This window comes from Condylura cristata, unplaced genomic scaffold (assembly GCF_000260355.1).
Source record: "Condylura cristata isolate star-nosed mole 26May11 unplaced genomic scaffold, ConCri1.0 scaffold00016, whole genome shotgun sequence".
Taxonomy (NCBI): Eukaryota; Metazoa; Chordata; class Mammalia; order Eulipotyphla; family Talpidae; genus Condylura; species Condylura cristata.
Window position 1 is genome coordinate 5012086 of NW_004567117.1, and position 14722 is coordinate 5026807.

General features: G+C 42.7%; 1 protein-coding gene across 5 annotated transcripts in view; it reads right to left on the reverse strand.

The window, feature by feature from the left end:
• The window catches only part of PTPRM (protein tyrosine phosphatase, receptor type, M), a 558641-nt gene that overhangs the window by 22311 nt on the left and 521608 nt on the right, over positions 1 to 14722 (reverse strand). For all 5 annotated transcript variants that reach the window (XM_012725901.1, XM_012725900.1, XM_012725902.1 and 2 more), the window contains 6 exons: positions 9916 to 10032; positions 5253 to 5407; positions 4654 to 4789; positions 2867 to 3016; positions 1973 to 2146; positions 781 to 912 (listed from right to left, as the gene is read on the reverse strand). In XM_012725901.1, the coding sequence (XP_012581355.1) occupies positions 781 to 912; positions 1973 to 2146; positions 2867 to 3016; positions 4654 to 4789; positions 5253 to 5407; positions 9916 to 10032 (864 nt within the window). The remainder of the gene's footprint in view (positions 1 to 780; positions 913 to 1972; positions 2147 to 2866; positions 3017 to 4653; positions 4790 to 5252; positions 5408 to 9915; positions 10033 to 14722) is intronic.

Here is a 14722-nt window from a genome sequence, read left to right on the forward strand (position 1 = left end):
TACTAAGGTCAAATTTCCCATAATGCCCTCTGTCTAGGAGTACCCTAAAGTAGTACATTCGGCTCCTAAAGGCCACTTTGTGACTACTTGCCTGAAAAGTCCCTTGAAGAAAATGTCTCTAACTTCGTTACTAACAGCGACTCATCACTGTCTAATTCCTTCTCTCTGTTTAAGGAGAGGAGCTATGTAAAAGCCCATTTATCATCCTGCACTTCTATTGTCTTTAAGTCTCAAGTTTTATTTTTTTTAATATCTTTACCACAGAGTTGACAAAATTTATTACTGTCCCTTTAAATTGCTAGTTGGTTTTTTCCTTTTCACCCTACCACTGAGAGCTCAGGCGACAGGTGAGCGAGCAGGAAGCATACATATGCTTCCAGAAGAGGCCAGGAGTCACATGAGACGTGAATGTCCTTTCATCACAGCTCTCTGGCTTGCTTGCTCTGCTTCCACTCTGCAAATTTGCATTCTGTTCAGCTCTGTCTCTGTCCATTGTCTGTCATCAACCTCTCTGCAGTTTTCTGACCCTTTGGGAACAGACCAGTTTCTGCTCCAGTCTTGCCCTGACACCTTCACTGTCTATGATTTTATCTTGTCCTTTGCCCTAATCACTAATTCCACTTGACTTTAAATAGTGGTGTTTCAGCATCTCCAGTTCTCAGCCCTGGCCTGGCATTTGTGACTTGGCACTGAGTCCTGTAGTTTATAACGTGCAAACACAGCAAATGCAGGTCTGATGCTGGGCACGAGCTGCCACTGTGATACTCCAGCGCGCCTTACCTGGGCAGGATCCACATCGTTGAGCATGACCACAGACGTGCAGTGGTAGTCGAGGACCAGTCTCCAGAAGTCTTTGACAGTGTTTGGCAAAGGATGCTGGGTGACTATAAAAGCTGAAGGCTGTTTATAGCTCTGCAAAAGCAAACAAAACAAAAAAGATCCAAATGTATCCAGGAAAATGTAAAGTGAGAGAGCAAAATTAGTTGGTGGAAACTTGTGACATATAATGCTCCATATTTTTAACAATTGTTGAATCCATCACTGTTGTCAAAGGCAGAGTAGACTAAATACAAGTTTACCTACAGAATCATAACAAAACGATATTACTTTGATACCAAGAAAACTCAGTGTCTCTTACTATTTTTCTCCTGTTTCTGGTAGAAAGGTAATAATGATCACATACATAATTATTATTATTATTTTTTTACATAATTATTTTAATGAAGAAAACTTTACTTGAAAAATATATGTCTATGTAAAACAAGTCTGCTGCTCTTACCATCTGTTCACTTATCATGTGCACTGTAAAGGCATTGCTTATTCCTGCCATAAGAAGACACATGTGCTTCTTACAGCTCTGGAGAGCTTCAAACACATTTAAGAAGCTTTTCCACTGATATCACCACAATAGAATTAATATTTCCATATTAGCACTGAAAATGCCCATTCACTTTTCCCGTCAATTGAATTGCAAATGCTCATTCAGCTAGAAGTAAATAGACTGACAGGAGGTAATGAGTTGTGTACTATCTGTACTGACAGGCAATTTTCCCCCCTATGTTAATTACTGCCTAAATTAGGAGGAAAGGAAACTAAAATAATGCTGCAAACCATATAATCCCACTTCACTGCCTTAGTGACTTAATAGCTGTCTCTTGCTCTCTGGCCAGCAGGTTAAAAATCTAAGTGCTCAGAGAGTAACCAGGACATGTTTCGTTTATCAATACTTCCAGGTCACTAGCCTCCAAGAGACCAAGGATGTTGGCTCTGACACAAAAACATCTGTGAAAACCGAAGCATGCTTTGTTGAAAATATAGTTTGTATTTCAAAAAAAAAAAAAGAAAAGAAAAAAGAAAGAAACAAAGGCAGATGAGTTGAAGGAGAAGAACAGGCCATGCTCCACTACCTTCCCCCATGTTCTCCCTGGGGAAAGGCTTCCTGTTGTCTTTGAGGGAAGGGATGTGAACTTACGTCCATGAGGGCGGCATTGATGTAGTTGCTGCTCTCCCCGTCAATGGTGATGAGGAAGGGCAGGCAGCGGTCTGGGGGCAGGATGTCCATGCACCGGTTTTTCTCGTGGTTACGCGGCAGGAGCGCGATGCTGCAGTCTTCCACGCGCAGAGTTGGCGTCACCATGTTCAGGGTCTACGTGAAGGAAGACAGAAACACAGAACGGAGGGTGCCTGTGAGCACTGTCTCATGTTCAGACTTCGGGGCACTCTGGTCCCTACAGTGACTGCAATATGGTTCCCACTGTTAAAATTATTCTCTTCCTTTTGTGGGATTTTAGCCACAGAAATGGCTGTCAACAAGGGCCATTGTGGAACCATAGTGTTAAATACCAAGGAGTCCAACCAGGGCTTACTCACTGGACACCTGGAAGGAAGAGGCTGGGCGGAGTGTGGCCTAGAGTGAGGTACATTTACATGGATCAGGCTATCAGGATGCCATGAACTTGCCAAGCAGGGTTCTGGAATCACCCTTGTTGGTTTGGCCTCAGCCATGTGAAATCAAGGGGTCACCTAGTCTGCTGTCAAGGGGAGGAAATGGCTGGGCTAGCCCGGTGGTTCTTAACCAGCTCATCTTACCCCCAAGGGTCCCTGGCAATGTCTCTACACAAGTATGGTGTCACTGCTGGTGTTGTGGAAGTCTCCTGGCACCCAATGGGTAGAAGCCAGGGATGCTGCTCAAAATCTTACAGGACTGTACCCTCAGCAAAGGATTTTTCAGCCCAAATTTTGAGTGTGCTGAGGTTGAGAAACCTGTGTGAGCTCTAGTGTCCAAGAGGTGACTTGGAGGTATTCCTTAGAGAGCAAAGTCACCGACTTTAAGGGTTGTCTTGCCCTTCAGCATGACATAACTTACCCGGAATTCCTCTTTAATCTGGCTCGAATTTGTCTGTGGATCTAGTTTGTTCATGTCATAATACAGAGACCTCACTTGTGAAGCAGGGACAGAGGTGTCTCCACAAAGACAGGCTTCCAGGATGGCATCATGGATAAACACATATTGCTCCTGATAAAAGAGGGGGATTAGTGAGTGACAGAGAAACCGTGGTGACTGGAGAGGCTAGAGAAAAAGGGAAGATAAGCAGTCCATGGCCAAAAGAGATCATGGTCTACCCGGACAGTGGTTCCCCTACTCTGGAGGCGGGACTACTCCAGTATCAGTCACCTGTTCCCTACAAGGGGTGGCTGAACACTACTGACTGGTCAAGTGTGAAGAATCACAGGAAGAAGAGACAAATAGGTGCTCAACACAGAAGTATTATACAGATTGATGAAAACCAATCAAATGCTGGTATCAGACAAGCACAGTAATGGAAAATAGCCATGGCTAAAATAATTCTGTAACTCTGATTCATGGATTTGGAGCTCCATATTTCAGATGAGGAAATGCTCAGGCTCTTGTCTATCTATAATGAAAATAGAACTTGCTAACCAAATTAATAGTGCAAAGAAGGTCCAGGGAAACTTGACCTAATTATGAAAATAAGCAATTCTGAGCACTTAGTACTTGTTTTGAAACATTAATTAATGTGATCATTATGAAATGTGTCCAGAGATCGCTGCATAGTCTACTATAAGCTATAAGTCTACAGTTTAAAAAAGGATCCTCTAGCTCTGAGTTGGCACTGACTTGCCCTACAATTAATTAGTAAAGTTTTACCGTATTTATTACTGATTTTTAATTACATGAGCCACAAAGAAGTCTCATTACTTTTTACTCTAATTTCTATAAATAACTAGAACTCTTGTTCTCCAGAACAGCTCATTCCTATGTAAGCAACACCAAGTGGATGTGGCAACATTTGATCAATTGTAGAGCACATTAAAAGAACATTAGATCATTCTTATCTTTAAAACAAACCCCTATCCTAAAGAAAAAAGACGATGAAAGTAGCATTTACAGTTTCTGCTATTGTTCTGTATGTTGGTTAAAAAAAATGAAATTAGGTTTCCTAATGGCTTATGTAAATGTTAATGCACAATAAAAATGCAAGGGGTTCTTGTTTCTTCCTCCCTCTACTTCATGAATCATTTTCTAGGTAGTGCATATAATGCTTACTTAATATTTTTAGTGAAAATAGGCACTTCCTAGGAGCAGGATATATTACTTTTTTTTCTCAAAAATTTAAATTCCTGACACATTTTGAATTCTAATTTATAGAAGTACAAGTTGGCACAGAGTACTTCTCTAAAATGGGCAAATATCCATGATGCCAGGTCATTGGGCAGAATTTTTAAGGACAGTAGGAGGAGAACAAAGTGTAGAGTTTACCCTGACCCACTTGGCAAATGCTTGGCTTTTTTCAGGGGTGGTCTTGCTCTGGTTACCAGTTAGTTTAAAAACATAATAAAAAGAAATGGTATTGGAACTCTGAATGCTTAGTGCAGAGACTCTACTGGGTCCCTTGACACAGAAACATGGGCAGATCTAGGCTCTTGGCTGCAAATTCTGTTACCTGGAAGACTCCTGGATTTCTGTTTGCTTCTAGAAGGAAAGAAGACAGGAGAGCAGTAGAGGGGAGGGACTGGCAGGCATATCCTTGTATTGTCTAGTGAGTTTTTTTCTAGGGCACTTCCTCTTAGCATTGGGAAGAGGGGTGCGGGAGAGGCACTGAGCGAGCTGAGGCCTGACGGGACCAGTACCTCTGTCTGCACCATGTTCACTCTCCTGGACCGCAGCTCCCTGACGCAGTTGTAGATGTCCACCACCCCTTCCCTTTCCGCCATGTCCAGCATGATGTCGATGACGATGAAGCAGCCGGTCCTCCCTGCACCAGCACTGGAAAGAGAAGACTATGAGCACAGGAAAAGAAACTAGTGCACCTGCTTCTTCTATTTCGATTATTTTTTTATGATGAAATCACACATCATTAAAAAACCCTACATCAGGCCCTCCCTGGTAATGCAGCAAGTTAAAGCACAGCACTAAGAAAGAAGCTAAAGCCACTTCAGCAGGAGTTCAAACCCTGCCCGGAGGTGACGCACATGGTGCAGCAGACCTCTCCTGACCCGCCCACTGCTCCCCTCAGCAGTATACTTTGCCGATCTGCCTGTTCTGCTCCCCACTCTGTCTCTGGTGAATCCTCTCAGCTTAAGGCACATAATTCAGTGGCATTGAATAAACCTTCCCAATGTTATGCAACAATCACCTCTACAAAGTTTCAAAAACATTTTTATCACCTCAAAGGAGATAGCTATTGCCTACTGTGTTTCCTTCGGGAGCTGCCGGGCACTCTGCTTACCTGCAGTGCACCACCAAGGGGCCTGCGTTAGGTGGACTTTTGGATTTGACCTGCCGGACGAATCCCAGCAGCCCCGTGGCATGGTAGGGGACCCCGTGATCCGGCCAGCCAGTGAAATGGAATTGTCTGATCTCTCGGATTTCGTGAACACCTCTCTGTCATTAGTTGGTCAGCAGGATACGGGAAGAGAACAAAGGAACATAAATTATGAGCAACTGAGAGAGCACCAGTATCCACTAGCAGTTAGCAAGCTTAGGACTAGAGAAGGCAATGAATTCATGGAAACAAGGTCATTCTTAGATTTAACACACAGTTTGAAAGCCTTATCACAGGTAGGAGATGTTTGTAGGGATGAAAGGGGAGGTGATGTTGGGAATGCTTGTTGGCAGGTGCTAGTCTAGCAAATGGCTGGATTGCTTTATTTCCTTCATAAAAAGTAGACTGTTCCCAGCTTGTGTTTCACTAGACCCCATGGTGTCTATGGTGACACCTGTGGTGAGGTGTGAGTCCACAGAGGAAGAAGCAGAGAACAGGGCCTTGAGGAATTCAAGGGCATCTCCATTCTCTAGACCAGCTGTTGGAATGCCGGGCCCTTGTTCTGTTTCTTCTTTATCCTGGTAGCTCTGACCCGCCTGCTCAGGCAGTGAGTGTGAGGACACACAGAGAGTATTGTGGGGGAGGGATGAGTGTTATTTTCTAGTACATGGGTCCCAGACTAATTTTTATTTGCAACTCCAGTTTGTAAGGCTATTTCCCCTCCCCCGATTAGGGAAACATTCCCTCTGGTCATCAGCAATCTGAGGTGCTCAATGCTCCAGGACTTGACTCAGCACCAGGCCACAGAGACCTGGAGTCAGTGTCCCGTCCTCAAGGGGCAGTCACAGTGGCATGTGGAAAACAGCCACACAAGCAACTAAAATATAAATGTGGAAATCAGTTTTTCTGGAATGCTATGTTCAGTCAGTCAAGTGATGAAGGAGGTTGACTTGTTCTGACTTAAAGGGGAGGCAGAAATAGAGACTGTAAGATTCTGTTGTGTTGTTTGAAATTTACCCTGTTTTAAGAATATTTTTTCTGACTATGCATCTGTGTACAAAAACTATATTTAAAGTGAAAGTCTGTTTTGGAAACAAAGTTGTTTTCAGAATTAAGACTGGATGTAAATTTGGCACAAGATTTGGCTTCATCCCTTTCTCATCTGATGACCATTTACTAAAAATCATCTCTGCACTGGGCCTGGGGTTTAATTTTATTACAGTTCAACACTGAACACCCACTAACCTTGCCACATTCATCATCAGTCATTGTTCACATACAGTGAGCAAAGAAGAAATTCAGAATTGCTAAGTGCTTTGAGCGACTAGCAGATTGGACCCCTTTGTTCTCAGTATGTAAATACATGCCTTAGGTTTAATAGCCCACAAATACTGAAGCTTTATTTCTCTTTGAAAATCCTATTATTTAACGGAGTTGAATTATTAAGAAAGTAAGTGGTCAGGAATTCACAAAGGAAAATCAAAACTGTCATCTGCTAAATATGCTCTGTAAGCTCAGAGGAGCGTCACTGGGTAAGGGGCTTAGATTACTTATCACTGAAACCATGGTAACAGCTGGCCAGTCCCAAAGTCTTCATCAATCAGAAGGCAGATGGGTGAGTCTAAGGGTGCTCCATCCCCTTAGAGAGCTCCCTGGATTTCTGTATAGCAACTGAGGCCCTGGTCATCCCAATTTGATGGTAAGCATTCATGCAGTGGGGATGCGGGAATGAATCCTTATCTGTCCCAAAGAGGACAAAAGCCGTGTTGTTTCTCCCACCTATATATATATTTTTCTTTTTGTGAGAGCTTTTCTTTCAGCTCCAATATCCCAAAGTCCCAAACTCGTGAAAAGGGCCCCCAACTGATCTCTCCTGGGTGCATTTTCTGAGCAAAGCAAATGTCACTTCTGGGATATAGAAAACCTTTTCCCAAAATAAACCTCTAGTGTCTAGTATGTTCTCTATTGACAAGATTAGCAAAGAGAATTGCTTTCGGATAACTCTCATTCTTGTTCATTGTCACAGCAGTGTTTTCTTGTAAGGCATTCTGGGGAAAAACCATAGATGTGATTAGTCATCATGGCCTAAATACTGCCAACTTGGTATCAGTTATTTTTCCCTTCATTTTTAATTTTTACAAGTATTAATATGTAAAAATATGATATTCACTTTATTTTCCCATGCAAAGTAATGGAAAAGCTGAATGCAAGACCTACAACAGTACCTAGCTCAAATTGCATGGTTAATAAAAATTTGGGGAACAAATGAATGAATGAATGATTAAGTATATGCTCTAACTTTGAGATAGCAGGACTGTATCCCATAGCTTTCTCTAAGCTCCAGGCATCTCTGGGGCAGAGAGAAATAGGTGGCCACGGTTAGCCATCATTAATTCTAACTATCATTGTTAGTTCTTGCACCAACTGGCAGGAGAGATTCACCACACAGTCTGGATCCAGGAGATTTTTGAGCTGTTTCCTTCTGACACATGGGCATTATATGTTATTTTAAATCTGCTTAGTTTTAGTCATCAGATGGTAAAGGAAAGGTGACAATCTTATGCAAGACAGGGATTGAACAGTTTCAAACTGCAGCATGTCTGTTTTGTAGAATTCAGCCCAAAACCATTTTTCACCTTTTGGTCCCTTGATGAGGCATATTCTCAAAATAGAACAGAATGGTAGGACTCTCAAAGTATATGCTTGACTGTTTTCCTCTTTCCATTCTAATGAGAAAGTTTAAAACCTACAAGAAGTGCTTCACTACTCCTAGTACTAATGATTTGTTTTCCTTAAAGATTCCAATTGCCCTGTTAGAAAATCACTAATGTGTCATTTTTGACTTCCCCAAATGCCTTAATAAGCTCTTCATCCTTCTTTCCACTACCTTTTTGCTGGTTGTCTGATGACTAAAATAACTGGGTATTTCAGAAACATTTCTGTGCAGCTGGGAAGTTAGGAGAGTACAATAAAAGGTTAAAAAAAGAGCAAAGAAGCAAACAAACCCTTCCTTTAGCAACAGAGATGCATTTTCAGCTTATTAGAGAGCTGGCTATTGTTCAAAGACTCCATGTTTAAGTGATGGGTTTTGGATGATTTTTTAAAATGAAAAATATTGAGGATCTTTTATCACTATCTGTTTTAATGCAGTTATTCATGAGCACTCTTGCCAAGAGCCATAGAAAACCTTCCGTGCATGTTTTTTTCCAACTCTGTCTAAGAAAGAACGAACGAAAAAAAAAAAAAACCAACAAAAACAAAAAAACCCCAGACATCAAAGTATAAGGTTCAGAACTTGAAGAATTGAGTCAACCAGAACTCTACATTCTTTGAAGTCTCCAAGCCTCCTGCCTGCTTATTAAAAAAGCCAGGCCAAGGAAAAAAAATGTTAAGTAGTGTGAGAAACAGATTAAAATAAACTACAGTCTTTTCAGCCTTGTGATTCTATAACAAATATGGATTTGAAAACCAGGATAGGTAGTTCAAATATCAGAGTAAATTAGCCAATCAGCAGGCTGCAGCTGCCTTCCTTTCTGAAGGTGGTCTTGCTAATTCAGAAAGTGCATTTAGATGCCATGAGAGCAGAGAGTACAGTTGAAGGCCAGGACCCAATTGCCTGGCAGTTCGCTTGTAATCCAAGTCCTCCCAGGGGACCTACTGTTGTTAAGCGAGCCCAAGTTTTCAATGAACACATTTAAGACAAAATGAGTGCTGTGCAAGGTGCAGTCATGGAGAATCAGCTCATCAGGAAAATGTGTGGGCTTCAGGGACAAAATCCTATGTCCCATTCCTCAAAGGCAAGGTGACGTTTGGAAGGCAGAGCTTTTCTCAGTCACATCACCTCCACTTTTCCCCACAGCCTACCTGTGATACTTCTCTGGATGGACTGCAGTTTGCTTCACTTCCGGCCCCTCCCTATGTGAGCAGAAAGAGGGGGAATAAGGAAATTCCCTGTTATGCCTACAGTGCTTCCCAGAGAGGAGCCCCATCCATGCATATGGAATGAGGCAGGATAGAGCCAAACACAGCATTCATGGAGCCAACACCAGCAACTACACAAGGCTCAGGCCAGTATGGGAGCGAGTATGAGAGGAAGCACTGGTTCATGCAAGGGTGTTCATGTCTAATGTCGATCAGTCACCCATGTTCCAAGCAGGGCTCTGCTACCTGGAAAATCCACCAGTGTGTCTTAAGGAAGCCACAGGCCTGAAAAGTCTCAAGGAGAAACGGGGATTCCAAGGGGAGTCAGGACCTGCGTCTCACACTGACACTGACTCACCCCTGGGAAACCCACATGGACACAACATGGAGGACATTTCTCAAATCGTGAGCAGAGAGAGAGATGGATTGAACAATACCAACCACATTAGAAAGAAGGAGGAACAGACAGATAGGCATTATCTTTTAGCTTAGCTGTAAAAAGTCAACTCTTATCAGATGGGAATGATTTGCTTCAAAGATGAAACTGGCTATTATAGAGTCAGAGGGCAAGATGCAATCTAGAGAAATCAGCAGATAAAGCCTACCTGCATTCAGGTGTGACCACAGAAATGATCTCAGATACGTTAATGAGACTAGTACCAATCAATGTCTGACTATAGTTGTGAAGTTAGGAATGGAAACTTACCTTTTCAACTGCGAATGTTCTTATAACATATTCTGCCAATAGTTCTGTTTCTATTAGGGTGACTTTAATATCTTTATATATCTCTGTGTCATCTGGCCAGTATTTGCAACATTTGACCTTTAGAAAACACAAAGGAAATGAAGGATTTAGGATTTTTGTTTTTGTAGTCCCCTATGATGGAGCATAGTATGATTTATAGGATAAAGTTAAGCTGTACCCTCCAGAGCAAGGTTTATATTTTATTTATTTATTTTAGTGCACCTATACTTTTTGTTTCCCCCAGAATAAAACAAAATGTGAGTTATGGGAGGAGTAAAGCTTATGAAATGGTCTAAAGTTAACAAATTTTATTTATACTGCAAATACCCAGTTACTGTCACCATTCATTTCCTGTTTATCTTGACTCAGGGAATAGCCTGAAAAAGAAACTATAAAAGGTAGTTTGCAATAGTTTAGCTCTTCTGAATTTTAAATTCCTTCTGGTTCTAGAAATTGAACTTTTTTGAGGAGTGAACAGGAAAGATGAGAGCTGACACTAAAGATCAGAGAATTTTTCCAAAAAAGGAAGGAGCTCTGTGGTGTTTCCAAGTCAGAGGTCCGTTTTAAGTAAATTCAATACACTCAATTTAGTAAAATATAGTCTTTCCCTACTACCTAATGGCTCTGTCCCAATAGCTACTTAGGTGAATGAAATCTGTTAGCCTTGGCTCTCTGAGCAAACTTAACTTTTTGTCCTGTAGCTCTTCCTGAGGAGCAACAAAAAAACTTGGGGTGAAGGAAGCACAGAGGAGGCTGGCAGGGGTAGGTAGCTGTTTCTGGGGCTCTATCCTTAGCCTTTTCTGTGCTTTCTAAATTCCATGAGCTTTTATGAATTCACTTCATGAATTCCACTCACTGCTTTTGCTGCTCCTCCAGGGACACAATTCAGTGACTCTGGCCCCCATTTCTCCAAGTGCTGAATTAATTCTCTAACTTCCTTTGGAGGGATTTCCCTTGGAGGGCCCACTAGCAACTCAACTGCAATACTTTTTAAAAATAATATAATAGTTTATTTTTACATCATTTGTGCCTTTTTCCATCTCAGTTGCAATCCCCGTGGGCTTCCCAACACCAAATCACCCTTGTGCCATCACCATAGTCCTGTGCATGTCTCTAGCCACCTCCCCACCCCATTTTTGATCCCATTCCCCATTCCACCTCCATAAAATGTCTCTGGTATATAGCTGTTCATTATTATTATTATTTTCTCGCCTGGTCCTTTACACTCCTGCTTTGAGTGAAACCATTCGCTATTTTCCCTTTTCTTTCTGGCTTATTTCACTAAGCATGATCCCTTCCAGCGCCATCCATGTTGCTGAGTAATATTCTATTGTGTTTATGTGCCACATCTTTTTATCATCTACTTTTGGGCATTTGGGTTGTTTCCATGTCTTTCCAATTGCAAATAAAGCAGCCATAAACATGGGGGTGCAGGTGTCTTTCTGAATCAGTGTTTTGTGTCTTTTGGGTAGATACCTAGGAGTGGGATTGCTGGGTGATGTGGAAGCCCCATGTTTAACATCAACTGCAATACATTTAAAAGGGAACTTTTTGTCCCACCTCTATTGCTGTCCTCCTGTCTACGTTACTGATGTTACCACTTCTCACCACTCAGGCACAAAACCTGGTGATCCCTCTTTACAACTCAACCAACTGCCAAGTCTAAGAGGTGTTAAAAATATCTCAAATTGTTTTCTAAATTTTATTTCCTCTGCCAGTCTTAGTTCAGACTCTGGTACCTTCCTGCATAGACATGCTATACACAGCGATCCCAGAAAAACCCTCCCAAATGGTCACCTTGATGGCATTTACTTGCTCTGCTCAAGGAGCCCCTATTTCCAACTACTACCAGTAAATTAAATAGAAATTAAATTCGGCCTGGCACAGAAGGACCTTTCATCATTTGCTCAGAACTAGCATTCCAGCCTATCTTTTGCAGCTTTCCTTTCTATGCATGCATATTCTATGCTGAAAGACAAGTGGTTTGCCTCATCTCTAAACAAGCCTTGTGGGCTCAATGCCTACTCATGCCATCCTTTCTATTTAGAATATTCTCCTCCTTCTCACACCTCCCCAGCTGAAAGTTTCACCTGTTCTTCAAAGTGCAGTTGATCCTTGAACAACACAGGTTTAAACTATGCAGGTTTACTTATTTGAACTTTTTTTCTATCCATGGGTTCCTGATTCATGGACCCATGGATATGTAGGCCTGATTATAAATGATAGTTGAATTTTCCACTGTGAGGTTTTCCACTGTGAGGTAAGGTTAGTATCTCGAGCCCAGTGTGTTCAAATGCCATTTGTCTTCAAAGTCTTTCCTACCTATGAATGCTCACTCTTTTTGATCCTCTGATAATACATATACTTACCCCACTAGTATGGCATCCTTCTTACAAGGCTTATACCTGCTTATTACCTGCCAGCTCATTTCTGTAGCCCTGTAACCCCGGCAGTGTGTTTTGCACACGCTGAATACAGTGGACACAGGTTGACTTGCATTTCATGGGATCAGTGTCGGACCACAGGATCACAGGGTCCCATGGGATAAAGTGTGGATTTTTTTTTAAGATTTATTTATTAATGCATATAGAACTGGGGTATGGGCCAGAGGTGCAGAGGCACGCAGTGAGGGGATTCACCAGAGACAGAGTAGCGAGCAGAACAGGCAGACTGACAAGGTATATTGCTGAGGGGAGCAGTGGGCGAGTCAGGAGAGGTCTGCCACGCCATGTGGGTCACCTCTGGAGTGGGGATCTAACTCATGCTGAAGTGGCTTTAGACTCTTAGTGCTGTGCTTTAACCCGCTGTGCCACCAGGGAGGGCCATAAAGTGTGGATCTTATGTAGAGTCAGAATAGGAAGGAAAATTCCAGACTGGGAATGTTCACAAAGGGCTGAGATGATGTTTCAGGATGCCAAGCCCCTTGGCACACCAATGTTTCCAGGGTGGCATGTGGAGCTTAGCAGTTCAGGAGCTTAGCAGTTTCTGTATGATGCTTTCTGGCAGCAGATGCATCATGGCCCCAGGTAAGTCTTATTACCTTTGTTTGACAAGAGGAAGCCAGACAAGTCAGGAGTTGGAGATACAGTGGAGTTGAGTGCAAGACCAAAATGACCTGAACTCATTCAATTTTCAATCTCCTTTGGGATTTTTCCCCACAGGAATATTATCTGTGATTTTACAAGCATAAATATAACTCTTACAGCTTAGCCATAAAGTAAGAATTTACATCATGGATATCCATGCCAGGTCTCAAAATATTCCAAATAGAAAAGAACCGAAATTCCTCTAGTTCCTAGATGTAAAGGGAATCTGATCACACATATTTCAGAAGATGTCTAATTGACAGTAACCCTAATTTCAATTCCAGAATAGTCAATTACCTTCATAATGCTAATTAACAAGGATATTTATTCTGGAATGTGCTCCAATCTCTATATTGGGGGACTTACTTTTACCTTTTGGTGAACCTCACTTATGCAAGCAGATGGTATTGGATAAATATGAAAGCACAAAGAATGGGTATAGGTGCAATTTTAAATAATTTTTGATGGAATAAATATACAATTCAACAACCCACTTATTGCTCTGGAGAATATAAGAGAATAAAACATACACCTTTATTATGTTAACTAGATGTAGCTTACCTAAAGGAATCTTATTTAGAGATAATCGAAGTAGGACACAGTGTATGATTCACCCACTTTAGACTCAAATCCTTTCTGCACCACAACTTCCACTCCCCGCTCTAGTTTTCAGTAGGCAGGGGTGGGGGTGGGGGGTTTCAAGGCATTGGGGTTATGGAAACCAAATATTCCTGAAATTCATCAAAGGCTGTTTCCCTTTTTTTTTCAATTTCCCTGGGCAAGTTTAGTTCCACGGGAAACGTGGCCCTGCCTCACGTACTCAGCCCAGAGGTCACCTGCCACCGGAGGCAGCCCGGCGCCCCCACGTGTTGGCAGCAGGAAGCACCATAAGGTCCCCTGTTCTCAGGGGCCTGTGACTTCAGTTGGGGCTGTGGGAGACAGGTGCGACTGCTCTCTGAGCCAAGCCAGGGAGCGGGGTAGAAAGGCAGTCGGGGTAGAAAGGCAGTCGGGGTAGAAAGGCAGTCGTATCCAAACCTCTCTGCGTGGTGCTAACTCCGTGCCGCCAGGATGCCGCAGATGAGATATAATTAGGAAAAAGGAAGCCCGGGGGTTGCTTCCTTCCCGAACATGTTTGTGGGCAGAGCTTCTCCTGTGCAGAAGCACCTGGCTGGGCGGGCCCAGAAGAGGCGGATGGAACCATTTCAAATCCCTCCCTCCCCATTTCTTCTCCCAGAATATCCTGAAATGGTTTGCCACATCTGTTTTTAGCCTACTAAAACCCTCCTAAATTGGGTTCCTTTTCCTATCTTCTTAACTGCTTGGATTTGTGTCAAGTTATTATTCTGTTAAAAAAAAAAAAGAGGAAGAGCAATGTATGTTTCTTTTTGAATGTAGACTGTGCTCGGAGTCTGGGGCGTCAGTTGCCTCTGGCTTTGAAGGTCTGCATACTGAGATATTAAAGCTACTGGTTTTGGGGTGCCTATTCCAGCCCTGGAACAATAGAGCCAGATGCTCCTCTCCTTTGATCTTGTGCCAGGGGAGCCTGAGCCCGCAGCTCACTGCTATGTGCAGTGCAGTAAGGGAGGCGACGCATCCCAGTCTAGAAAGCAGGCCCCGGATCAGGATCCGCTAATGACTGCCAGGTGCGGGTTCCATCCAACCGTCAGTCAGAGCCCCACCCC